Source organism: Lotus japonicus, chromosome 1 (assembly GCF_012489685.1).
Source record: "Lotus japonicus ecotype B-129 chromosome 1, LjGifu_v1.2".
Lineage (NCBI taxonomy): Eukaryota > Viridiplantae > Streptophyta > Magnoliopsida > Fabales > Fabaceae > Lotus > Lotus japonicus.
Window position 1 is genome coordinate 102111719 of NC_080041.1, and position 24833 is coordinate 102136551.

The 24833-nt window shown below is 38.6% G+C and overlaps 4 protein-coding genes across 5 annotated transcripts; 2 read left to right on the forward strand and 2 right to left on the reverse strand.

Moving 5' to 3' along the window:
• Window positions 1-7990: 7990 nt before the first annotated feature.
• Window positions 7991-10322, forward strand: LOC130728520 (amino acid transporter AVT1I-like). Of its 2 annotated transcripts, none has more exons than XM_057580017.1 (3): window positions 7991-8173; window positions 8733-9340; window positions 9693-10322. In XM_057580017.1, the coding sequence occupies exons 1-3, from the start codon at window positions 8080-8082 to the stop codon at window positions 10209-10211; spliced, it is 1221 nt and encodes a 406-aa protein (XP_057436000.1). In that variant the 5' UTR covers window positions 7991-8079; the 3' UTR covers window positions 10212-10322. The 2 variants fall into 2 exon arrangements, with proteins under 2 accessions (XP_057436000.1, XP_057435999.1); XM_057580016.1 differs by having other exon boundaries at window positions 7992-8224.
• A 3385-nt stretch (window positions 10323-13707) lies between these two features.
• LOC130728521 (amino acid transporter AVT1I-like) lies at window positions 13708-16933 on the forward strand. Its single transcript, XM_057580018.1, has 3 exons — window positions 13708-13903; window positions 15594-16201; window positions 16280-16933. Exons 1-3 carry the CDS (start codon window positions 13762-13764, stop codon window positions 16793-16795), a joined length of 1266 nt encoding a protein of 421 aa, XP_057436001.1. The 5' UTR covers window positions 13708-13761; the 3' UTR covers window positions 16796-16933.
• Window positions 16934-17082: 149 nt separating this feature from the next.
• On the reverse strand, window positions 17083-21078 carry LOC130728519 (ATP-dependent zinc metalloprotease FTSH 6, chloroplastic). Its single transcript, XM_057580015.1, has 5 exons — window positions 20131-21078; window positions 19303-19843; window positions 18478-18791; window positions 17950-18190; window positions 17083-17639 (listed from the first exon to the last, which is right to left on the reverse strand). Exons 1-5 carry the CDS (start codon window positions 20697-20699, stop codon window positions 17298-17300), a joined length of 2007 nt encoding a protein of 668 aa, XP_057435998.1. The 5' UTR covers window positions 20700-21078; the 3' UTR covers window positions 17083-17297.
• Window positions 21079-21478: 400 nt separating this feature from the next.
• LOC130728522 (pentatricopeptide repeat-containing protein At2g36730) lies at window positions 21479-23503 on the reverse strand. Its single transcript, XM_057580020.1, has one exon. The coding sequence runs from the start codon at window positions 23336-23338 to the stop codon at window positions 21845-21847; it is 1494 nt and encodes a 497-aa protein (XP_057436003.1). The 5' UTR covers window positions 23339-23503; the 3' UTR covers window positions 21479-21844.
• Between the last annotated feature and the right edge of the window lie 1330 nt (window positions 23504-24833).

The window sequence follows — 24833 nt, forward strand, 5'->3', positions numbered from 1 at the left end:
AATCAAATGTCTGGTATCCGTCTGGACATGTCATATTTCAGTAAACCTAATAACCAAACACAATAGTACACATTCTCTCTGACAATGCAAGGTGAGTGGCAGTGTTATGATGATGGAGTCCACACATTTCCACAAACTGTAGACCAAAACCAGCAATGCCTTCAAAGTTCAAAGAAGCCAAATTTCTGGTATCAAAGTCCCTGCAACAGCCCCACATTTTTCTTAACCTGTACCAATTTATTTAATGATTTACCAAACATGTACTCCTTAACCTTTGTCACTAAAACTCTATAAGGCTATAACTATCAGTAGGTGATGTGCCCTTGTCTATTTCCCAAATCCCATGAATGTTCTTTAATAACAATCACACACTCACGTACTTGTTATATGGTAGTAGGTTGTACTATCAAGTTTATTAGGATTTTATGTTGAGGGTTACAATATACTCACTTGCAAAAATACAACACTATCTCATTATTCAGTTGAAATTCATGTGATGTCCGTTAAAATTATGGAATCCACCTTCAACTCAGTGTGATATATATATGAATTTCAACTAAATACATGAGAACGTGGTGAAAAAGAGTGACAGAGTGAGTGTTGCTAGCATTCTTGTACTCACTTCAGAGAGTTTTCTCAAGTTTATATTAATTAAATAAAAGGCTTAAAGGGTCCAAAGGCCCCTGAAATTACAAAGGGAATCAAATCCAGAGCCTAGAAAATTTTTGCATCAAATTGGGTCCCTAGAATTTTTTTTTTAATTCAATTAAGGCCAAAGTGTGCCAGAACTCAATTTTGTCCTAGTCACCTTTACCACGTGGCTTTTTTTTATTTTTTTAATTAAAAAAATTAATTAATTTTTTTTATAATTCCAAATCATTTATTTAAATAGAAAAAAAAACAAATTACAAATTCAAGCTACGTTATCATTGTTGGCGCTGTTTCCCTGGCCTGCAATAACTTGAGGGTCTTCCTTTCCTTGGTCCTCACCCTTGTTCTGGCCATTTCCATTTCCGCCATCTTCTTCTTCTTCACGCTCACTTTCATCATCAAATTGAGGAAGGAGATCGAGGCTAACGTCATCCTCGCCAACAACTTGGCCGTCCTTAATCTCCTTCAAATAGCCAATGCGGGAAAGATCAAAGCCTGGCTCAACCACACTTATCTGCTCTTTGGCCGCCAGAAAGCCTTGAGCATATTGGAGGGAGGCGCGCCCTAAAATAGATGCATTCAGACGATCATATTTCTTTTCCAGCCTTTGACACTTGGCCTGAATAGCAGTATGTTTGTCATTGATGGCTTCTTTCAAAGACTTGGTCTTTTGAAGAAGCAGGTCCGAAGCCGCCAAGTCATCAGTTAACTTAGCACACTTCTCCTCAGCAGATTTCAGCTTTTTGTGGGCAGTCTCAGCATCAGTCTTAGCTCGCTCATATGCAGTCTTGTAATCGGCTGCCTTCTTCTCAAGACGGTTCTTGGCTGAAATCAACTCCTTTACACACTGAGTCATCCCCGCCACAGTGCTGGCGGTAGAAAGGGCGTGATGGATCGCCACAGAAGCAATGTTGGGGGGGCCTTGACCGGAAACATCCTTATGGATCCGGTTGTCAAAAGTACGAGTCATAAAGTCCAACCCGTTGAAGTGAGGATCTGATAAGCTCAACAAAGGGGGAGGAGCCTCGCCACCAGTGGCTGAACTAGGGCTAGCTTGGCCAAACGGAGTTGGCGGGCGGTTGATAATGCTTGAGTCTTGGTGGGGTGGCGGGACGTTGTCGTTCCCTTTCTTTTTTTCCGCCGGATTACTTTTAGAAGCTAAACCGGCTGGATCGAGTGTGGATTGATGAAGAGGTCTGCTGCCAGCAGCGCCTGAAGTCTTTTGGCGCTTTGGGTCCCTGACGTTGTCAAAGCCCGAAGCGCCGTCATTCTTCTTCTTTTGCTCAGCTTCGGCGGCCCTCTTCTTCGCCGCCGCAGTAGACTGGGCGAGGTACTCCTTCATCTTGAGGGGGTTCGCGTCAACCTTGCTTTTTCCCATCGTGGCTGCATGGAAAGCATCAATTAGGCGAGGTACAAGAACAAAAAGAAAAACAAGTTATGTGCAAAAATTATAAACTTACTAAAAAATTGATTTAAAGTGCCGGATTTCGACGCCTCAATCAAGTCATGACCAGAGATTACTGGTAATGTGCGAAGGTAATCGGCGATGCCCTGCTCAGATTCATCCAAGGCGTCGTATGAAACGGATATTTTTCGGCGAGGGTTTTTTGTCCAGTAAAAGGGGAAGAGAGGGTTATTATCGGAATCTCGAAATAAGTTATTCATTTCAGGTGACTCCATAACTTTGAAGTATTTTTTCTGCCACACTTTGTAATGGCTTTTAAGGGCGGTGAATCGGCTCATGTTCTTGCGGGCCAAAAGGGGAACCCACTTGACAGATGTAGGTTTTGTGGTGACTGTCTTATAGAAAAGGAAAAACAAGGGATAGGTGGGAGTGCAACTCAAATGTTCACAGAGAATTTCAAAGCAGCGAATAAAACCCCAGGCGTTGGGTTGGAGTTGACAAGGCGCCACGTTCAAAAAGGTAAGAACGTGACATATAAAGGGCGAGAAAGGGAGTTTGATATTCAAATCCAAGAAGAAATAATCATAAACAAAAAAGAAATCGGGCGATTCATCAAAAGGTTCCTTGCGTAAAAGAACACAATCATCCTCGCCACATGGAAGAACATTCAACAGGTGATCTTCGTTATTAGAGGTGGCGGGATTTATCTTTGTAAACCCTTGGGAAGATATTCGAAGCAAGTTGATGCTCCCAATACTGCCCAGATGGAGCGCTAGAGACATTTATCTTCAACCAAATGTGCGTTTGAACGCCATTCGGGTGAAGACAAGTCTCCATTGGAGGAGAGAATAGAATCTACGGAGCCGGCGGGACCGGAATCCTCGTGGGTGAAGGCGAGGAATGAATTTCAATAACAGTGGGGGCAGAAACTTCCCCAATGGGGGTAGAAACTTCCCCCTCCGTAGAGGGTGAAGAGAGTTCTAAGGAAGAAAGGCTGAAATTTTGGGTGGACATACTGGGAAATTTCATAAAAAATAAAAAGAAGATGAACAGATGCAGAAAGAAAAAAGAAGAAGACGAACAGTGTCAGGAAAGAAGAAAGAGAAAGGACTCACCGGAGGACGAAGTGGAGGATTGAGTAAAGAGGATGTCGGCTATGGGAGAGCACCGCGCAATGACGACGGCCGGGGTGACGGAGGTTCGCCGGAGTTCAAAGAGGAGAAGATGAAAATCGCAGAGGAAGTCTGAGGGAAAGGGTTTTCAGAAAAGTGAAAAAGTGAAAAGTGAAAAGGGTTTTTATAGAAGAAAAGGGAAGAGAGAGAACGAGTGGGAAAGATCGTGAAGAGTCGTGGGATTTGAAATTTGAAAAGGTGCGAAGCGAAAAGACATAATTCCTCGAGACGCACAATTAGAAACTGCATTCATGGCCAATGATGACAAAATCCCGGAAAACAAGGATACGTGCGTCAGTTGAAAAGACGTGACTGACGGTTATGATGATGGCGATATATCAACATAATAAGGGACGCGAAAACGGCGCCATATTGGCGAACAGCAAAATGGCGATTAATTCATAAGCAAGAATGCGGCAACAGGTCCACGACTACAAAGAATGGCGATATACTATAAGGCAGCGCATTAAAGACATCTCGACTCAAGGAACCTAAGCCTCATGTCTTGGGGGCATGTGGAATGGGCCGGACATAAAGGATACTTATGCCCGCCCAAATCGAGTAATCAGATGAACGAAAGACACCTTGGCGGGATTCACGGAACAACATCGAATCCCGCCCTTCCTTTAGTCAGGCCCACACGCCAGCTGGAAGATTCCTTTAGCCCAGCACAAACACACTCAAAATGCACACACTCATCAAATGCACACACACCACAAAATCAAATCTGAAGCGCACCGATAGAGACCTGGGAGCATGTTGGATCGAGAAGGAGATGGAGGCTTAGCTTTCGGAGGGGGGTTCGAGGTGGGAGCTTGGCTGAACAGTGTGGCGATGCTCACAGTGGAGAGGATGCGGCATCCCTTGCGACAGCGCGGTGCGGCGTGGTGGACGAGGGTTTAGGGTCAGAGTTCATATCGATGGTGATTGCGAGCTACGGTGCAGCACGATGGTTGTAACAGCCAGGATTGAGGTTTAAGAACCAGATCTGATTTTGATGATTGGCGGAGGAGTGAGGGGGGTGGTGACCGAAGAACTTACATGGTGGAGGTTGTGGGTCGTTTAAATGGGGAGGTGGCTGGAGTGGTGGCCGGAGGGGGTGGAGTTCTGGGTTTTTGGGGAAGATGAAGAAGGTGAAGATGAACAGGATGAAGATGAAGAAGGTGAAGATTGTTTTAATTTAAGGAGGGACTAAATTGACGTTAATTTTACAAATAGACACTCCAGCATGGAAAATAAATTCCATCTCAGCATTTTCGTTAACGGCCGTTAACGATTTTTAGGTCAGGGACTAACTTGAAGGACTTTTGTCACATTCAAGGACCGCGGAATGCATTTTAGAAGTTTAGGGACCAACTTGAAGGCGGCTAACACATTTAGGGACCAACTTGATGTAAGATCAAGATTTGATCAGTGGTTGCATCTCTATATTTTGATGATTACAATTTAGTTTTGTGATGATGAACAATTATGGTACCCTAACGTTTGTCTTTTCCAAGTGTGACAAACAGGTTCTCATTCTGATCCAAGCACATTATTTCAGAAGATAGAAACCAAAAAGGTAACTATAAGAAAGATCTTAAAGCTGATCATGTTCGTTCAGAACAGTGACAAATCCTTCAGAAGATCTGAAGCTACAAGAAAGCATTGATATGGATCAAGACAACTTGAAGTTATGAAGAACCGGAGTCAGAAGTTCTGAGGACCAGATAGTTCAGATGGAACGGTCCAGAAGCAGAGGACTCAAAGTTCTGAAGACTTAAGAAGTTGGCTCAGAAGAACCAAGATTAGAAGTTCTGAAGATCAGAAGTTCTGAGGAACGGTTCAGAAGCTACTGTACATAGCTCAGAAGATCCACTGGAAGCTGACATAAGGATTACAAGCTTTCAGAATTACACTAATCATTTAACTTCACGAGAGAACATCTGAAGCATTAAGTAATGATTAAGTGCACTGGTATTGTCGCGCACTAAGACAAGTTGTCATAGAATAGAATATCCTGGACATGGATGTTTATTCTCGATGGCACACCTACCTCGGGCAGCACAATATTCTTTATTCTCTGAATTCCACTACAACCGGTCTCTGCAAAAGCAGATCATACAACGGTAACATTCTTTGAATCCAGAAGTATAAGAACGCTGCATCAAGATGAAGAAAGTAAGAAGCATTGCACGAATTTAGCAAACATACTTACAAAGCTCCCAAGCAATATTCTTCATTCGCTTACAATTCTAAGTTTACCCTGCTTATCAAAAGCATTCATTTGTAAACACAAACCTACTACAATCTTATTGTAATTCCTTAAGAGACCAAGGTTGGTCAGATCTTGAGAGGACTGAATCAAGGTTGATTCAGTGATTAGCTAGTCTTGAGAGGATCGGTAGATCAGCTTCTTGAGAGGATACTAGTGAGAAGGTCTTTGTATTGTTAGTCACTTGTAGGTTGCAAGTGCAGTTGTAACACTCATTGATCTTAGTGAATTGCCTTCATCAGAAGAAGGAAAAAATCACCTTAACAGGTGGACTGGATTAGCTTGAGCTTTTATCTCAAGTGAACCAGGATAAAATACCTGTGTGCTATTTTGTTTATATCTTGCACCTAGTTCTTATCCTTAAGTTTTGTAAAACTTAAAAAGGGATATCTTTTGTTAAAAACTCTATTCAAACCCCCCTTTCTAGTGTTTTTCGCACCTTCACTTGACTATTTACCCAAAAATAAAAACATTAATAACTCGTTCTTAGCCCATAAATCATAAATTTCCACCACCAAATAGCGAGGGGATTGAGTTAATCTTATACCTTAATCAAATGTCTGGTATCCGTCTGGACATGTCATATTTCAGTAAACCTAATAACCAAACACAATAGTACACATTCTCTCTGACAATGCAAGGTGAGTGGCAGTGTTATGATGATGGAGTCCACACATTTCCACAAACTGTAGACCAAAACCAGCAATGCCTTCAAAGTTCAAAGAAGCCAAATTTCTGGTATCAAAGTCCCTGCAACAGCCCCACATTTTTCTTAACCTGTACCAATTTATTTAATGATTTACCAAACATGTACTCCTTAACCTTTGTCACTAAAACTCTATAAGGCTATAACTATCAGTAGGTGATGTGCCCTTGTCTATTTCCCAAATCCCATGAATGTTCTTTAATAACAATCACACACTCACGTACTTGTTATATGGTAGTAGGTTGTACTATCAAGTTTATTAGGATTTTATGTTGAGGGTTACAATATACTCACTTGCAAAAATACAACACTATCTCATTATTCAGTTGAAATTCATGTGATGTCCGTTAAAATTATGGAATCCACCTTCAACTCAGTGTGATATATATATGAATTTCAACTAAATACATGAGAACGTGGTGAAAAAGAGTGACAGAGTGAGTGTTGCTAGCATTCTTGTACTCACTTCAGAGAGTTTTCTCAAGTTTATATTAATTAAATAAAAGGCTTAAAGGGTCCAAAGGCCCCTGAAATTACAAAGGGAATCAAATCCAGAGCCTAGAAAATTTTTGCATCAAATTGGGTCCCTAGAATTTTTTTTTTTAATTCAATTAAGGCCAAAGTGTGCCAGAACTCAATTTTGTCCTAGTCACCTTTACCACGTGGCTTTTTTTTTATTTTTTTAATTAAAAAAATTAATTAATTTTTTTTATAATTCCAAATCATTTATTTAAATAGAAAAAAAAACATAATAAAATCTCTAATCTAATTAATCTCTAACCTAAACTAAACCCTAAATTTAAGATCATCTTCTTTCTTTCTCTCCAAATGGCAGCCACCATGCAAAGAATAAAGTGTCACCGCCACCACCCTCTCTTCTCGGTTCCGACATGCTCCGGCCTCTGTCCGCAGCAAGTCCACCACCATTGGGGTCTTGGTGAGTTCCACAACAAAACCCATGCTTCGGATCCTCATTCCGTCGCCATCGACCGCCACAATCGCCGCTTTCAAAGGTGTTTTCCGGCCAAATCCGGCCACCAATGGGAAAACGAGTTGGACCACGATGATCCTTGCCACAAGGAGAACAAAAGCCCTCAATCAATTTCTGTTTTGGACCACCTTTACCGTTGTGCACCACCGTGTCGTCGCCACGCCGCTAACTCTCACGCTGCCAAACAATCATTGCCTCTCCATGAAATCACGACTGCTCCTTCTTCTTAGGTTATTGGGTCCTGTTTGGATCTGGGTGATTCCCATTCTGCTGGTCATTGTGCATCTGAGCAAGCGCAGCAACGACAGGGCTCTTCTAGCCCACTACATTTCAAGTGAAGCCTGCAGAGCAGAAACAACCCGCAGGTGAGTAGAATTATAATGCAAGTGGGTCATAAATTATGACCATGAGATTTTGAAGTGGAAAATGGTGACTTCTCCATGTTGTGCGTGTTGAGAAAACAATTTAAAATAATTTTTAATTAATTTTTCTAATTAAAAAAAATAAAAAAGCCACGTGGTAAAGGTGACTAGGACAAAATTGAGCTGTGGCAACATTTGACCTTAATTGAATTAAAAAAAAATTTTAGGGACCCAATTTGATGAAATAATTTTCTAGGTCCTGGATTTAATTCCTTTTGTAATCTCAGGGGCCTTTGGACCCTTTAAGCCTAAATAAAATTGTATTTTGCTTTGGAAAAAAAATTCACATATCTCATAGTTGAACAGACATAGATATTTTGGCCAACTACTTAATTAGCATCGTGAATCCCACACCTACTTTGTATATATATATAAATATACTTAGCATCGTGAGCTAACCTTATAAATTTGCAAACCCCAACTTACTTGAGAAAATCCATGTTTTCCTGTCTGCTATACTGAATCAGTTATTGTTTCAATGGAAGAGAAACATAACAACAATTCATATCATGAGCTACGGTTTACCAAAGATGAGGACAAAGCTATAGCCACTGCTCCTCCTACCACAGATAGTAAGATGTCTTTCTTTCACACGTGTTTCAACGGACTCAATGCAATATCAGGTTTCCCTATCCACAATACACACCATTTTTTTAGTTATAGATTTCTAGTTTTATACATCTACAATTTCATTTACACAATATAGGTAGACATGTTCCTCTTGAAATATATATCAAGCTTTACCTTAGGATTCAGGTTAGCTCTATTCCAAAAGCTAACTCGGGATGAAGTTATATGTCAAATTCGAATTCTCAAATAGTATCACACATTATCTTTGATCTGTATATTAGACAACTCATAAATAGTCCACTGGCATTTATAAATTCTTGCAAACTTCACGCTCTATATTTCAATCCCTGGACATGAGAAGGGTGTCTTAATGTCCAACATTGATTAAAGATACAATGATACATATAAGTCCTTATAAAAGATAGAGTAATGATTTTGATTTTGTCATATTCTAGGAATCAATCTTTAAGCTTCGTGTCACCCCCAACCTCAACATATATGTTTGAATAGAATCTTATGATAATGCTAATAACTAATGTTTTGTGTGGCTTTGGTTTCCAGGTATTGGGATACTCTCAGTTCCACTTGCTCTAGCATCCGGAGGGTGGTTGAGCTTATTTCTTCTATTTGTCGTTGCGGCCGTAACCTTCTATACAGGATTGCTGATAAAAAATTGCATGGATAAGAATTCGAATATTAGAACCTATGCTGATATAGGTGAGCTTGCATTTGGAAAGATAGGAAGATTGATAGTAACAATATCCATGTATGCAGAGCTCTTCTTGGTTGCAACAGGCTTCTTGATTCTTGAAGGCGATAATTTGAGTAACTTATTTCCTATTGGGAAGCTTCAAGTGGCTGGTTTAGAAATTGGTCAAAAGCATTTCTTTATAGTAATGGTTGCTCTTGTTATTTTGCCCATAGTTTGGATGAATAACTTGAGTCTACTCTCTTATATATCTGCAAGTGGTGTGTTTGCTACTGCTATCATCATCTTATCAATATTATGGACTGCAACATTTGATGGAGTTGGTTTTCATCAAAAGGGAACTCTTGTTCATTGGAATGGAATCCCAACAGCTGTTAGCTTGTACACCTTTTGTTTCTGTGCACATCCACTCTTCCCCACCATATATAATTCTATGGGAAACAAACATCAGTTCTCAAATGTAAGTATTTTGCCTTTGGGCCTGTTTGCTTCTAGTTCATCTCTTTCTTTTTCACTCTAGGTGAGAGTGAAAATTTGTTTGATTTCAATTTCATTTTGAAAACAAAAAACAAAACTAGAAATCTCTGACATGTTTAATATTTTAGTTTTAAAACTGAAAATAATAAATGTTTTTAAAGATAGTTTAATTTCTAAAAAACAGGTTGTGACAAACCGATTCAATTCTTAAAAATAAAAAAAATAGATTTTAAAAACTGTAATCAAACAGGCTCATAGATGTCTACATAACATTAGTGCCAGAGAATTTTCCCTTTATTTGATCACTCAACAAATTTGTTTTCTTAACTTTGCAGGTCTTACTTGTATGCTTTATCATAGCCACTGTAGGTTATGCGTCCATGGCTATGATTGGTTACACAATGTTTGGCGGAGGAGTTGAATCACAAGTAACCTTAAACCTGCCACTAGACAAAATAAGCTCAAGAATAGCAATATATACTACATTGGTCAATCCCATATCCAAATATGTTTTGATGACAACACCAATTACCAATGCTTTGAAAGATTTGCTTCCAAGGGGATACAATAGCAAAGTCACAGACATCATAGTTAGCGCTATCTTGGTCATGAGCACTGTCATTGTTGCCCTAGCTGTTCCTTTCTTTGGGTATCTCATGTCACTAGTTGGAGCACTTCTAAGTGTCACAGCTTCTATTCTACTTCCATGCTTGTGCTACTTAAAGATTTCATGCAATTACAACAAATTTAGGTTTGAGACAATAACCATAGTGGTAATACTATTATCAGGTATAGCAATAGGAATGTCTGGGACATACATGTCACTCAATAAAATAGTTCATCATATGTCATAGAGATGTAATCAAATACAGGATGATTAGCTATACATAGCTGTCAATTAGCTAGGAATTAGCGACGATACTTTTGCTCGCTAACTTACTAGCATTGACAACTTCCATAGATAATTTGCGGTGTATCGGTTTTGCTTTGTAATAGGTATGGAAAATTTTCCTCCACCACCCAAATTTACCTCCACCTTACCTTATGGAGATATGAGAATAAAAGGGAGGGTGACAGAGATACATATGATGACTAGTAAGTATGAACAAAAAATAAAATAAAAAAGTTGGCGGAAATGAAAAATTACCTTTGATATTTCTAAATTGAAAAGTGCTAATTTATGTGCTAGAAATATTATAATAAAATAATATTAAACTTCAAGTTACTATAATCTGAAAATATTATTCAGTTTATTTTTAAACGAATCGTAGAAGTGGAAACTCAATTGTTTATTATCTGGTCAAGACGCATCCACTTTCTCTAATGTAGTTTGGGTGGAGGAGATTCCTTCTGAGGCTTTATCTTTTGTAAACTCTGATGCATTGTTTTTTATGCATGTTTCTTCATAATATATTCAAGGTTGATTTCAAAAAAAAAATAACGACACTTAATTTTATCAATTTCTTTAATGTCAAGGACGGAACGAGAAAAGTTGGGTAAAAGGGCGAAAATTTAGTATATAAAGCAAAATTAACCGTCACTAAGTGAAATAGACAGTATGATTTTTTCTTTAGTGAATATCCAATTGGGTCCCGAACTTGTGCGCTTATAGTAGGTTGGTCCTCCAACTTAGAAAATAGCTTCATAAGCCCCTTAACTTGCAAAACGCTTTTACATTGGTCCTGTTTCATTTCAGCCATTAGTCCTTGAGACGGAAAAGATCACGTGTCACATTATGTGCCATGTGGGTTTCAATCTGGTCCCTGACATTCTCAACTTAATCTCAATTTAGTTGTCGCGTTGAAAAATGAAATTTCTCTCCCTTCACCACCCCTTTTTTCTCCACAACCACTACCCTTCTTCCACCCTCAGACTTCACCCTTTCACTCTCCACCACCACCACCACCCTTCTCTCACCCCTCTTTTCCTTCACCCATTCTCACTAGCCCCACTCTTCTCTCCCTTGTGTTCATTTCATTCTTCAACGCACAAACTAAATTGGCTTTAAGTTCAAAATGTTAGGGACCAAATTGAAACCCATGTGACACAGGACGCGATACGTGAGCTTTTCCATCCATGGACTAACGGTAGAAAAGTAAAAGGACCAACGTGAAAGTGCTTTGCAAGTTGAGGGACTTCTGAAGATATTTTCTAAGTTACGTTGGAGGGCCAACCAGCCATAGGTTTACAAGTTAAAGGACCAAATTAGGCATTCACACACAGAAAAATTTAGAGGGCGAAAATAATATTCTATTGAAATATTTTTCACTTAAAGGGTGACCGCCCCAGTTTAGTACATGTAGGTCCGTCCCTGAATAGTGCAACACTTTTTTCTTAACATAAGTTTAAATGGAGCCCTTCTAACCTACAATAACAAATAACCTCGAATATGTGAGTGAGGTTCTCGGCCCAACTAGTATCTAACCTACCAATTTTTGCTGATTCTTTTCTTCTTTGATAACATGAACCTGGACCGTAAAAAAAAAACATTAACCTGACTTGTTAAAAAAAGGCTAAATAGCTCTTTTGGTCCCTCACTTATCACGATTTTTCACTTTTGGTCCCCAATAAAAAAAATTAGCACTTTTGGTCCTCTACAAACTACATTGCTTAATTTTTTGCAAAAATGATCCCTACTTGGAACTAAACGGAAAAAGTGTGTAAATGTGAGGGACTAATTTTACTAATTTTTTCTGGAGGGACCAAAAGTGAAAAATTGTGATAAGTGAGGGACCAAAAGAGCTATTAAGCAAAAAAAAAAAACATTAACCTGACTTAACATTTAAAACCTTTAAAACAAAGATCGCTCCTCAAACTAGAAACTGGGCCGATGTCCATGTATGTCCTTGACCCACATACAATTTTAAGCAAACGTAAGAGTCTAATTCAATCATAATTTTTTTTATAGATTTATACCTAATTCTTTTCCATTTCATTTTCATTCTCTCTCTCTCTCCCTCCCTCCTTAACCGGGGACGAGCCCCGACTTCCAAAGGTCCTTTCCTTGGTTCCCACCCTCCCATATCAATAGGTGGAGGTGAAATTAAAATGTCAATTAAATTATTTTCCATTACGAAATTAGCACATTTCTAGAAACCCTACGAGAGAGTAGTGTCTTCAGAGAGATCAAGAGAGAGAGAGAAACGAGGTGTCAGAGCTCGCAACGCGGTGGTTGCGTGTGAAGCTTTCGGCCACCAAAGATGAGATAAGTGAAGGTTTGGGAAGCGGTTCATAGCAGGGGAGACACCAAGGATGGTAGTCGAGGTATGGCGCGACTCATGAGGGTTTGTTATGGTTTGAAAGGAGATGAAAGGGGCTTGGGAGGCCGAAGAACTTTTAATTATGACAAATATTAGCAGCCATTATAAACCGCCACAAAATTGTGTGTCGATTTATGGCCAACTAAAACCATATGTTTACTAATCATTTGTGTTCGCTGTGGTGGCGAGCGGTTGTTGGAACCAAGAAAGTGATTATATTGGTTTTGTAATCCTACCATATTACTCCCTCCGTCCCCATTTATAAGTCACATTTTGAGAGTTTTTTTAGTCTCAAAATATAAGTCACTTTAGAGTACCAATGAAACATTTCTTACATTTTTCCAAATTTACCCTCATATTTAATATGAAAGAGATGGTGTGGTTTTGAAAATTTCTTTAATTGGAGAGAGAAATTGATGGATAATTTTGGAAAGTTAATAAAGCTTTTTACAAATTTATTGCTAATAACAACTTTTCTTAATCCTAGAAAATTAGGTAAAAGTGACTTATAATAGGGGACAGATTAGAGGGAGTAAATTTTAGCTCATAAATCATAAATTCCACCACCACATGAGCGAGGACTAATTAAGAGTTGATCTATCTTGACTAATCTAATGTCCGGATCCAAGTCTAAGAATGTAGCTAAATTAATTAAGCTCACAAAGAAAAACTTTGCTAATATAGTGTTTCTAGCAAACTAGAGCCGAACTTTGACTTGAATCGGGACCATCAATTTGCTTGCCAAATGAATACGTCTTGTACTTAATTAGATGAAGTAATAACCAAATACAAAAACACACTCCTTCTCTACCAATTTCAGGTATAACGGTTCTTGCAATGATTTGCCACATATTTCTTAATGGATTTAAATTTAATGATTTGCCAAATATGTAATGCCATGTCTTTGTTGCTGATTATTGTTTCATGCAAGTAAATATACAGTTGGTGATGTTGTCTAGTCTTTTTTGCATATATCCCATGCTTTTTGGTAACGATCACACACACTCTCAGAGTTGAACATTTAGATATTTTGGCCAGCTGATACTTAGATTGCGACCCACCACCTATTATATATACGTATACTAAACCTTATAAATTTGCAAACCACGAGATAATCCAAGTTTTCTCATCAGATTTTGTCCCAATGGAAGAAAAACATGGCAACTATTCCTATGAGCTACGTTGTGCCACAGATGCGGAGAAAACTATTGTCACTTCCCCTCCTACCACAAATTGTAACGTGTCTTTCTTTCGCACGTGTTTTAACGGACTCAATGCAATATCAGGTTTTCCTATATCCACAACACACCCCATTTTTTAGTTATATGAATTTCTTTTTTTTCTTCAATAAAATCATCTGGATGTTTGAGGACACTTGTTGGACTTAGAAGTATGGACCCAAATTGATTCTCTAGGTTCAAGAGAGTATATTAGGCTTAGTTGTGAATCTAGTGTGGTCTAAAAATGGCTTGAGACACTTGTTGACTTATATACATTCACTTGTATATTATAAATTGATTTTAGTTGTAGACCCACGAATGAGGGACTTTCTAGTTTTCTTGTTCTACATGAGTCTGCACTCAGGTCGAACCTCAGCTGAGCTCAGGTGACAAATTTTTTTTCTTTTATGTTTTGTCATTGGGCCCATTCCTTCTTTTTTGTAACCTTATTTTTCTCTTTTTTTGATATATAGATTTTTCGTGAGTCCACTTGTTGGACTTGGAAGCGTAGACCCAAATTAGTTCTCAAGGTCGAAAAGAGTGTACTAAACTTAGTTGTGTTTCAAAAAAAGAACTTAGTTCTGGGTGTGGTGTGATGCAGAAATGCCTTAACATGTTTAAGAAGCTCCTACATATTCACTAATACAATATGATTTTAGTTGTAAACCCACCAATTTGGGGCATTCTAATTTTTAACAAGCACATTAATATCGGTAGATGTTCCTCTTGAAATATCAAATTTTATCCTGGGTTAGGCAACCTAACTCTAAAGCTAGCTCAGAGTTAATTATGTCTAACTCGAATTCTAAAATTGTATTAGATCTTATCCAAGATTCATTTATTTGGTCATTCATAAATAAATTCCCTCATAGATTTCCAATTCTGAAACAACACAGTCTTGATTTACCAAATTCTGAATGTGAGTGTGTTAAGATTACATATTGACTACACAAATATGATAGTATAAGTCCTTATAAATGGTAGAACATTTTTTTTTCCTTGCACTAGCTTTCCAAATAGAGCTAGTACTAACATGAGTTCTAAAACTTTATGTGTGACAATATAATGCATGTATCATTCTGATTTCGCCATGTCTTATTTAATGTTTGGCTTAAATACTCTGTAGGTCCCTGAAATTGTACCCCGTATCAAAATAAGTCCCTGAAATTTTTTTTTCCGATTCCGGGTCCCTAGAAAAATTTGTTTGATCAAAATAAGTCCCTACGCCGGAGAAGACAGTGGTTGCCTCCTCATTGTTTCCACAAACCATGAAATAACATGTTTAAAACACTCCTAGACCTTCATATATCTGATCTGGGCGAAGAAATCGCAAGAATCAAAGCTAAAACGAAGAAACCGAGAAGCTCCATAAATTCCGGCGAGAAGAAATCAACTTGCGACTGGCCTTTTCTCTTCAACTGTGACGAACCAGCCCACGAGACCACCACCACTGAGTTCCTGAGGACGAGACGAAGCCGGCCCAACACCCTGGTCGTAGCGCCGCCATGACCGCCGTCGTCAACCACCGTCTTCTCCGGCGTAGGGACTTATTCTGATTAAAAAAACAATTCCAGGGATCCGGAATCGGAAAAAAAATTTTCAGGGACTTATTTTGATACGGGGTACAATTTCAGGGACCCCTAGAGTATTTAAGCCTTAATGTTTTTCCTTAACATTTGGTGTCATCCCAACCTCAAGATGTTGTTGGAATAGAGTCATATAAGATGCTAATGTCTTGTGTGGCTTTGGTTTCCAGGTGTTGGGATACTTTCGATTCCATTTGCTCTAGCATCCGGAGGGTGGTTAAGCTTAATTCTTCTATTTGTTATTGCTGTTGTAACCTTTTACACAGGCTTGTTGATAAAGAATTGTATGGACAAGAATGCGAATATTAGAACCTATGCTGATATAGGTGAGCTTGCATTTGGAAAGATAGGAAGACTAACAGTAACAATATCCATATACACCGAGCTCTTCTTGGTTTCAACAGGCTTCTTGATTCTTGAAGGAGATAATTTGAGTAACTTATTCCATATTGGGGAGATTCAAGTGGCTGGATTAGCAATTGGTCGAAAACATTTCTTTGTAGTACTGGTTGCTCTTGTTATCTTGCCTACAGTTTTCATGAACAACTTGGGTCTACTTTCTTACATATCTGCAAGTGGTGTGTTTGGGACTGGTATCATCATCTTATCAATATTATGGACTGCAACATTTGATGGAATTGGTTTTCATCAAAAGGGAACTCTTGTTCATTGGAATGGAATCCCAACAGCTATTAGCTTGTACACCTTCTGTTTTGGTGCACATTCACTCTTCCCTACTCTATATAATTCCATGAGAAACAAACATCAGTTTTCTAGTGTAAGTGCTTTCCCTTTTGGGTGTGTTTGCTTCTGATTAATCTCTTTCTCAACAAATTTTGTTTTCTTAATGTTTCAGGTCTTACTTGTATGCTTTATTCTAGCCACCATTGGTTATGCATCCATGGCTATAATTGGTTACCTAATGTTTGGTGGAGAAGTTGAATCACAAGTAACCTTAAACCTACCACTAGACAAAATAAGCTCAAGAATAGCAATATATACAACGTTGGCCAATCCCATATGCAAGTATGCTTTGATGATAACACCAATTAAGATTGCTTTGAAAGATTTGCTTCCAAGGAGGTACAAGAATAAAGTCACTGACATCCTAGTTAGCACTATTCTTGTGATCAGCACTGTCATTATTGCTCTCACGATTCCTTTCTTTGGGTATCTCATGTCCTTAGTTGGAGCACTTCTAAACGTCACAACTTCTATTCTACTTCCATGCTTGTGCTACTTCAAAATTTCACAGAGTTACAAGAAATTTAGGTTTGAGACAATAGCCATAGTGGTAATAGTATTGTTAGGTATAACAATGGGAATATCTGGAACATACATGTCACTCAATGAGATAGTCCATCATTTGTAATTTTTGGACTTTTGAAGCACGCTTGAACCTGACTAATGAAGTTAGACTTAAATTTTTTTGCTGAACTTGTATACAAGCGGAACCTCCAAGGTTGTGTGTCTGATCTTGTGCTCCTTCTGTCAGAACTTGAATTTCAATTGCCCATGACTTATTATATTAGTTTCTCGTATAGTATTACTAGATAATTGTTGTTTTTCTTTTTTCATGGAGGTCATTCTCTGCATTCATATTCACGCAGTCAAGCATTTTTAGTCGTATGATTTTAATTGGACAACTCACGTTCTAAGTTATATATAATAAGTAAATTGAAATAGTAACTCAGAATCGGAGTCATCCAACCTTAATTGGATGATTCAAAATCCTTGAATGAGTGAGTGATCGGATGACTCAAAATCTTTGAATGTGTGAATGCTGCTGGATTAGAATCCTTATATACTCATGTACAAAGTCATCCTACTGTCCTACAAAGCTATAACAGTCTGCCTTGTCACTGAAACTATACTTATGCTTCGATCATTTCTCTGATAGAGGTTCTATCTATCTTAATTGAAGAAATATCAGTGAACTCTGATAAGATTGCTCTGAATTCATCTCCAGTTAGAGTCTCCTTCTCAAGCAGCACATCCACAAGTTTATCAATTGCATCCCGGTTATTCCTTATGTGATTCTTTGCGATTGCATATGCTTTCTCTATTATCTGCTTCACAGCTTGATCAATGTCCTCAGCTAGTTTCTCTGACATTGAGTTCCTTGCCAGCATCCTCAGCACTACATCACCGCTTTGCACTGCAGGATCAGTTAATGCCCATGGTCCAATCTCAGACATGCCATACATTGTCACCATCTGTTGCAAAATAGAACCATTATTCAGAAGAATGCAATTTCCTCTCTCAAGCCCGAAACAGGGTTGTCTAAATGACCCCAAGTAAATAAGGATAAGATTACTCTAGTTTAGACGGCCCAGTAATATTTTGACATGTACCACCTAACCCTATGGTGATTTTACCTCATTTATTTAAAGTGATTTAGACAAGCCTGAAACTAATAACATGTTTGAATCAACTTATTTTTTCACAGCCAAAAAGCTACTCACAAAAGATTACTCCGAAATTTGTTTTAACTTTAAGAATCAATTGTAGAAGACATGAATTTACCTGTCTTGCTATTTGTGTAATTTGTTGCAAGTCCCCAGCAGCTCCGGTGGTTATCTCAGTTTCACCAAATATGACTTCCTCTGCTGCTCTACCCCCTAAGCCTCCAACTATCCTAGCAAACAGTTGCATCTTAGAGATAAGAGTAGGATCTTCACCTGGTATGAACCATGTTAAGCCCCTAGCTTGGCCTCTGGGAACTAGAGTAACTTTCTGTACTGGATCATGCCCTGGGGTCAGTGTCCTGCAGAGAGAAGACATCAATTTAAATTTCAACAATACAAAGTACTGGGAAGACAGCTGGAGCTGAAAGCAAGAGAACCTACACGGATGGACCGACACCAAAGACTACCAAGAGAACCTGATACCACATTTTTACGCAAAACCTTAAAGCTTTGGGTATGTGAGTCTGTTAGAGTTTCTTTATCACATTCATTAATCAATATGAGACTCTAGATTCACACTTACAATATTTTTCATATTTTTCCTATCGACACTATGAACAAGTATTTGATGATTTGATATACTTACGCACAAACAGCATGTCCAACTTCATGGTAAGCCACAAGAATTTTGCTCTTGCCATCAGTCATCTTGGTTCCTTCCATCCCTGCCACAATGCGATCTATGGAGTCATCAATTTCTCTCATTGTGATCTTCTCTTTGCCCCTACGACCGGCTAGAATGGCGGCTTCATTCATGAGGTTTGCCAGGTCTGCACCACTGAAACCCGGAGTTCTCATGGCAATAACACTAAGAGATACATCCTTGTCAAGTTTCTTGTTGTTACTATGAACTTTCAGTATGTCTTCCCTCCCTCTAATATCTGGTAGTCCAACAGAAACCTATTGGAACAACCACAAACTTGATCAGCTATATTTTGGTTTGGCTTCAACTTCAAATCAAGGAAAAATTTGGTGCTATAAAGTTCCCGCTATGCATGAGATCCAGGAAGGGGCCGGACTCACTTTATGGATCAAATGTAAGCAGTCTTAACTTTCATTTTTACAAGAGGCTGAGGAGGCCAAGGCTCGAACCTGTGACAGTAAAAATCACATGGTAGCAACCTTACCGTTGAGCCAAAGCTCGCGCTCTCTAGCTTCGACTTCAATTAAAGGGAAAACCTGGTGCTATAAAACTTCCGCAATGTGCGAAGTATAAGGAAGGGCTGGATCCACTTAGTGGATTTAATGTAATTTGTTTTACCTTGCATTTTTGCAAGATATTGAGACTTTGAACTTGTGAGTACAAAGTCACATGCAATCAACTTTATTGTTGTGTTGAGGCTCACCCACTCTGGCTTCAACTTCAATTATAAAGAAAATTTGAAAACTAGTAGCAATAAGTAAACTTTACCTGCCTATCAAACCTCCCAGGTCTGAGCAATGCTGCATCAAGAATTTCAGGTCTGTTAGTGGCAGCAATAACTATAACTCCAGTGTTTCCAGTGAAACCATCCATTTCAGTGAGCAATTGATTCAGTGTTTGCTCTCTTTCATCATTCCCTCCACCTATACCTGTACCTCTCTGCCTCCCCACAGCATCTATCTCATCAATGAATATCAAACAAGGTGAATTTTCTTTGGCCTTGTTGAACAAATCCCTCACCCTTGAAGCCCCTACACCAACAAACATCTCAATGAACTCTGACCCAGACAGAGAAAAGAATGGAACCCCTGCTTCTCCTGCAATTGCCTTGGCCAGCAATGTCTTTCCAGTCCCTGGTGGCCCAACCAAGAGAACTCCTTTGGGAATTTTGGCTCCAACTGCTGAAAACTTCTCTGGAGTCTTCAAGAACTCAACAATCTCTTGGAAATCTTGCTTGGCTTCATCAACTCCAGCCACATCATCAAATGTCACTCCTGTATTTGGTTCCATCTGAAATTTCGCCTTACTCCTGAAGTAAAGATGAAAAAACCAAATAATGTCAAAGGGTACAACCTATAACTAACTTATAAATATGGAAAAGTCATAAGCTCTCAAAACTTAGACTTGGAAACTTAATTAAGCACTTATAACAATAAACTTATATTCTTAAGCTAATAAGCTCTTCCAGACCGGACCTTAGCCTAACTCAAAACCAAAAGTTAGCTCTAATGAATAGGATTCCCCATGTCTTTATAATTTTTATGTTGGTCTTATCTCTAGTCAATGTGTATTCTCAACATATACTAAAATTCATACCTTCCTAGTCCAAAGGGCAAGTTAGGACCACCAGGAGAATTTCTTGAAGATGTCCTGAGGAGTAGACTGCCAAGGAGTATCAAAGGAAAGGCCAAATTTCCCAACAAATCAAGCATTGCATCCCCCCAATTTACATCCATGGGGTGAGCAGAAAAGTCAACATTTTTATCTTTCATTTTCTTGAGCAGCTCCTGAGGTAGCCCGGGTAACTGAATTTTGACTCTTTGGATTTTTCCCAATGTTGGATTGAATATCTCTGCAATAGCAACTGTGCCATTCTCAAAGAGATCCACCTTCTTGACAACACCTTCATCCAAGTACTGCAGGAACCTTGAGTATGACATTCTACTTGAGGTGGAAGCAACAGGGCTCTCTGGCTCAGCTCTTGTAGGCTGAGCAGCAGATAGCCCAACCCAATTTGGTCCCAATCCAATCACAGTTGATGATAATAGCTTCCTCTTGCTAACTTTGAAATCTAAAGGAGTTTGTGGACATGGGGTGTGCTTGGAAATATTTTGAGGCTTGTGGATCAAAGTGGGGGAGGCAGAGAGAGATAGAGCAGAAGACATTTTATAAATGCAAAGTAGTTACCTAGTTTGAATTTGTAGTGATGAGATAATACAAGAGGCTTGTGGTGTTGCACTCTTTCTTCAATGACTTGTGTAGTGCGCAAAAATTGAGTTGGAGGGAAGGAGCAGATTTTGCTTTAAAATAGTGAGAAATGGGAAGCTTCTGGTGCTTTAATTTGGAATTTTCTTGAAGTAGGGATATTTGTTATGTTTGTCCTGTTCTTCATTCATGAAGGTTCTGCTATGTTCCTCTCTCAGATTCCTTTAGAAATGGTAATATCAAATGATGTGATTGCCTCAGGCAAAAAGAGCACAGAGCGAGGGACTGTAGAAAATATCATCTATATGATCACAAGTCACAACCATACACTTGGAAGTATTGAAGTGGCAGTGTGGAATTTTCGGAATTTGGATTAATACCAAAACTTCTGTTGATGCATCATATGCTCAAGTTTTGCCACCTTATTCTATTCTTGTTTTAAAATTATACTTGCATAATAAATTTGTACTATTTTTTGACAATCAGACAGGAAGAGATGAGATGCGATCACTAATAAAATTGAAAGATTGAGAAGAAAGAAAAAAAAGTGTATTTGTAAAAAAATTGGTAAAAAAAATTTATGTTTGAAATTGTACCTAAAGATGTTAAAATCAGTGTATAATTGGATAATGCTTGACTCGGTTTGTTCTAGAGAATGAATTACGTTCACAAATTATTTTTGGTTCCTGTCATATTTATTGACATCCAACAATTAATAACTTAGAAGCGCTTTGAGGCCAAAATCAATTTCTTATTTATGCAGAATAATTGCTTGAAAACATTAAGATTATAAGAATTTTCCAGATATTCATAACTAGGATGTGCCAACATGACACATCCTAGAAAACAAATTACAAATACATGGTAAAACTGTTGGTTTATAAAAATGACCAACACTACAAAATGTCAAAGAACTAGTGGGTACTATTCGGATACTAGAGCTAATGTGAAAGCGTATTCATTCCAATCTACAAAAAAATTTCGTTCACTTTTTACCTCAAAGTGAGTCACGGGCACCAACGAGTTTCCAAACATACCCCTAATCAATTGTCCTATTTTAATTTCGAATTCAGCTCCAAGTAGAATTCAATAAAAGCAACTTCTACTACAACTCATTAGCCATCTTCAAGTGCAGGTTCAGTCCATCTAGCAGATGATAAACGGGAATCAAATCAGGGCGAGAATCATACCCTGCGAAGAACCTAATCATGGACCCACCTAAATCAACACAACTCTCTCCAGCCATCTTCTTCATCCCTCCATCTCTCATGACCCTCCTCACATTTGCTGCTCTCTCCCACATCCCTGCTTCAGCATACAAGTTAGCAACAATAACTAAATTCCCTCCCCTTCTTGGTTCCACAAGAAGTAACTCCTTCCTCACTTTATCCCCTATTCCTGTACGGTCATGAGCATCGTGAACACTGCATGCACTAAGCAATGTTCTCCACACAATTGGGTCAGGATTAACAGGCATGCTCTGTATAAATTCATAAGCTTCTCTAAGAAGGCCAGCACGGCCGTAGATATCAACCATTGCACCATAGTGTACCATCAGAGGTTTGATCCCATGGACATATTCCATTTCACGGAAATACCGGTACCCCTCATCTACCATCCCAGCATGGCTGCAGGCACATAGAACTCCAAGATATGTTACATAATTTGGGCGTATATTATCATGGTTTTCACTCATCATTTCAAACAGAGATAGCGCTTCCTCAGCAAAACCATGTTGGGCTAACCCTAATATCATTGCACTCCAAGTCAACACATTTCTCTTTTCCATTCTCTCAAAAACAAGCCTAGCATAACCCAAAGCTCCAGACTTTCCATACATGTCAACAAGAGCAGTACCCAACTGACAACTCAAAAACATTCCTCTCAAAACAACTTGACAATGAACCCATCTTCCCAGGCTCAAGTACCCTAACTCTGCACAAGCAGAGAGCATCAACACCATGCTAGTCTCATCCGGCTCAAACCCAGAACCCCTCATCTTCAAAAAATACTCAACTCCATCACGTAACCAAAGATTCTCAACACAAGCAGTTATAACCGAGTTCCAAGAAACAGGGGTTCTCTCAGGCATTTCATCAAACACCTTTCTCGCATCCAGAATTTTCTTGCAACGACCATAAAAGTTAATCAGATTATTACCAACGTAAACATCAGAGTCCAAACCAAACTTCACAGCATCCGCATGCACCTGCTTCCCTTCTCTCAGCGCAGAACCCACCGCGCAGCACTTGAGGAGAAAAGGGAACGTGAGCTTGTTGGGTTTAACTCCTCGTTCTCGCATTTTCCGGAATACCCAGATGGCTTCAATGGGAGAATCGCTTGTGGCGAAGCCCCTGATGAGGATGTTCCATGAAATGGGTGATGGGGTGGCGGAGTGAAGAACGAGTTTTCGGGCGTGAGTGAGATTCTTGGAGGGAGAGAGGGAGCAAACGTAGACGAGTTCTGAGAGCAAGTATGTGTTGTGGTAGTGACCATGGATGTGGAACTGTGCTTGGATTTGATGGAGTTGGTCGATGGAACGACACAGGTTTAGGAGAGAAAGACATTGATTCTTGTTTGATAGGGACCGTGTGTTCATAGGTTTTCAAATTTCAGGCATGAGCTAGCAATTGAAGCAACACACTATTTTAAGAGGGTTGGATTTCGCACCGTCACTACTAGATTTCACACCCTCAATTTTTTATTTTTAAGTTCCGAATTATTTCGAAATTTTATATTCCGAAATTAATTCATAATTTAAATATTCGGCGGTGTAAAATACAATGTAATACCCTATTTTTGAGTGGGAAAATACTTCGAATTTATAAGTTCTGAAATATTTCGGAAATTAAGTTTCCGAAAATGTTTTAAGTGGGGTGACATTTCTAATGAGTGGTGTGTCAAATCAAATCTTTTTGTTTAAAGAGTTCTAATTGTATACATATAAAAAAAGAGATATGTTTCTCATGATAAATGTTATTTTATGTGAGAACATGAGAATTAATCACAACTCTTAAATCTAATCATAAACATACAAATTAAAATAAATTAATAGTTACGTAATATATAACTTCATATTTTAATCTAAATCATTAACTATTCATATTCTCATACAAAATCATTTTTCTCATGAAATGTTTTCCCTTATTTATTAAGTTTATACTCTAAAATTAAAACTAATAATTGCATAAAACCTTACCAAGGAGCACTAACAACCCGGCAGGCGGCAGTATAGCACTTCCCAATAGATTGATTATGGAAAATTTTCTTAAATTTCCACACGGGAATTAAAAGTGTTTAGAATAATAACATGGGTGTTGCGTGTTGGAATGTTTACATTGTGTACTTATGGGAGCATGATTCCGGGTTCCAATTCTATAGGAGAGGGTGGTGTTCTTAGAGATATGGAGATGGTGGATCTTCGGGTTCGCATCGTCGTTTGGAGTGGGTGTGTTGTTAAGTATTCAAGTGAGTTGAAGTATCACATTGATCAAGAATGAGTGAGGTGAAAACTTTGTAAGAGGTGTGACTCATAAACTCAATGCTTTAAAGTTTTGGGTTAGGTTGTGGTATTCAAATCTCTTGATGGTTTTCGGTAGGGGTGTAATCAGACCGGATTTGTTCGGATTTAGTGTGTTTAAATGTTCGAACCAATCAAACATGTTCGGTTTTAGTTTGTTCGGATTTCTTGATTTTTGCTCCTAAATCCGAACCAAACCAACTCAATCTCAATTGGATTGGTTCGGATCAGATGGTCGGATTTGGAATAAAAAAAATATTATTCCAAAATTTGCACAGAAATTATTCTAAAAACGTGAAAATTATAAAAATATAGAAAAATCCAACATCTCTAAAGAGCAAAACATTTTGATAATGACATAATTCATATAATCCAAATAAAACCAACATCTCTAATACAAATATTAATAGGCAATGTAATGGACTAGAGTGTTTGGGTTGAGTGTAAACAATAATTCTCAATTTATTGGTTTGGTTCGGATTGATTGGTTTTTCAATTCCCAAACCCAATACTCAAACCAATAGTGACCGGATGCAGTAAGGAAAATCCGAACCGAACCGATGATCCAATCCAA

Coding starts and splice junctions, on each gene's coding strand:
- LOC130728520 (XM_057580016.1), top strand. CDS start 8,080: ATGGAAGAGAAACATAACAACAATTCATATCATGAGCTACGGTTTACC. Junction 8,225..8,732: donor CGGACTCAATGCAATATCAG/GTTTCCCTATCC, acceptor TTTGGTTTCCAG/GTATTGGGATACTCTCAGTT. Junction 9,341..9,692: donor ACAAACATCAGTTCTCAAAT/GTAAGTATTTTG, acceptor TTAACTTTGCAG/GTCTTACTTGTATGCTTTAT.
- LOC130728521 (XM_057580018.1), top strand. CDS start 13,762: ATGGAAGAAAAACATGGCAACTATTCCTATGAGCTACGTTGTGCCACA. Junction 13,904..15,593: donor CGGACTCAATGCAATATCAG/GTTTTCCTATAT, acceptor TTTGGTTTCCAG/GTGTTGGGATACTTTCGATT. Junction 16,202..16,279: donor ACAAACATCAGTTTTCTAGT/GTAAGTGCTTTC, acceptor TTAATGTTTCAG/GTCTTACTTGTATGCTTTAT.
- LOC130728519 (XM_057580015.1), bottom strand. CDS start 20,699: ATGTCTTCTGCTCTATCTCTCTCTGCCTCCCCCACTTTGATCCACAAG. Junction 19,844..20,130: donor TTGCCCTTTGGACTAGGAAG/GTATGAATTTTA, acceptor TCTTTACTTCAG/GAGTAAGGCGAAATTTCAGA. Junction 18,191..18,477: donor GTTGGACATGCTGTTTGTGC/GTAAGTATATCA, acceptor TTCTCTCTGCAG/GACACTGACCCCAGGGCATG.
- LOC130728522 (XM_057580020.1), bottom strand. CDS start 23,338: ATGAACACACGGTCCCTATCAAACAAGAATCAATGTCTTTCTCTCCTA.